Source organism: Vollenhovia emeryi, unplaced genomic scaffold, assembly GCF_000949405.1.
Source record: "Vollenhovia emeryi isolate VEMERY1.0 unplaced genomic scaffold, V.emery_V1.0 DF940878.1, whole genome shotgun sequence".
Lineage (NCBI taxonomy): Eukaryota > Metazoa > Arthropoda > Insecta > Hymenoptera > Formicidae > Vollenhovia > Vollenhovia emeryi.
The window spans coordinates 5,354-6,848 of record NW_011965488.1 but is presented as its reverse complement, the minus strand read 5'-3'; the positions used below and the strand labels follow the sequence as shown (position 1 = coordinate 6,848).

At 38.1% G+C, this 1,495-nt stretch overlaps 1 protein-coding gene across 1 annotated transcript; it reads left to right on the top strand.

The window, feature by feature from the left end:
- Positions 1-463: 463 nt before the first annotated feature.
- LOC105555677 lies at positions 464-1,489 on the top strand. The gene is made up of 2 exons (XM_012002703.1): positions 464-703; positions 777-1,489. Exons 1-2 carry the CDS (start codon positions 464-466, stop codon positions 1,050-1,052), a joined length of 516 nt encoding a protein of 171 aa, XP_011858093.1. The 3' UTR covers positions 1,053-1,489.
- The last annotated feature ends 6 nt before the right edge of the window (positions 1,490-1,495 follow it).

Genomic DNA, 1,495 nt, shown 5'->3' with positions numbered 1-1,495 from the left:
TCATTAAAATATTTATCGCCAGTTTAGGTACACCCTGTATATATCTCTCACAGGGACTCGTGAAGACTCAACTCAGCACTTGCGTTAGAAACAGACGAGCGAACCTAAAGAGGAAAATTTTGAAAAGAGACGCCACAGGAGCACCAAAGAACCTAGCAATAATGAATGCAGTACTAATTCAACCAAAGGCGTAAGTTTTATGTGGCAAATAATCAGGGTTGGGAAAGTTACTTTATAAAAGTAAGGAAATCTTAAAGAATTAAAACATCTGCTTACTTGTAAAATATTATAAAAATTAACAAAAGTGTTCCAATTCTAGCATTTTTATATTGATTTTTGTAACACTTTTTAAATTTACGTAGAATTTCTTAGATTCTGGCAGTTATATTTAATTTTTTTGTAGAATTTTATAGAATTATTTCCGGCAGGGGATAAAGGTGTTTATGCGCAAATGCAAGGCCTAATGCGATCTGTTATTAATTCTTGCAATCCTTGGTCTTCTATCTTTCCTAGATCACAAACAGATAGTGATACCGAAGCAGCTCTAAAAGAATTAGATAAAAAATGTAATAACGTCGATACACCCCATGTCAGACGTCTGCTTTACGAAACATTTATAGTTCGACGATCTTGGATCGAAAAAGAAGCCACAGAAATATCCAGCATAGTTGCGAAGTATCCACAATTAGCAGTTTATGACTTGGTAGATATATGCTTTGCAATAATCATATAAAATGCGGAAATAAATTGCACGAGGATAATTTTTTTCTCTATAGATCATTTTCGAGTTTATAACTTTGAAAAAGATAACGCTGGAAACCTTGCTAGAAAACGTTAACGCGATGATTGGGAAGTTGTCCGCACATTATTGCGCCAATGAGGCTATCACAGAAAAATCGAAAGCTTCTGTTCTCGTAAAGCTACATGAAGAACTCGCTAACAAAAAAATAAAAAAGACGGTGAACCCTCTCTTTATAGTAAAGGAGGTAATTATCAGACAAATCTTTTCATGTATATATGTATTACACAGGGTTGGGAAAGTTACTTTATAAAAGTAACTATGTTACAGTTACAGTTTTTCGCTAACAATGTAACTACCCAGGTAGCATTTTGTCAGGGCGTGCCCGAGGTTCGTAAAGGACCTAGACAGGCATGCCCTAAAATAGGCCAGGCAATGTAGGGCCTAGACAGGCATGCTCTAAATTAGCCCTGCCATCGTTGGGCCTAGATAGATCCTACTAAGGTAAATTCTTAGTGGAATTTCCTGAACGGGCCCTGAGTAGGCACTGACGTAAATACCCCTAACAAGGCATGCCGTCGTTGGGCCTAGATAGGTCCTACTACGGTAAATTCTTAGTGGAATTTCCTGAACGGGCCCAGAATAGGCACTGACGTAAATACCCCTAACAAGGCATGCCGTCGTTGGGCCTAGATAGGTCCTACTAAGGTAAATTCTTAGTGGAATTTCCTGAACGGGCCCTGAATAGGCACTGAC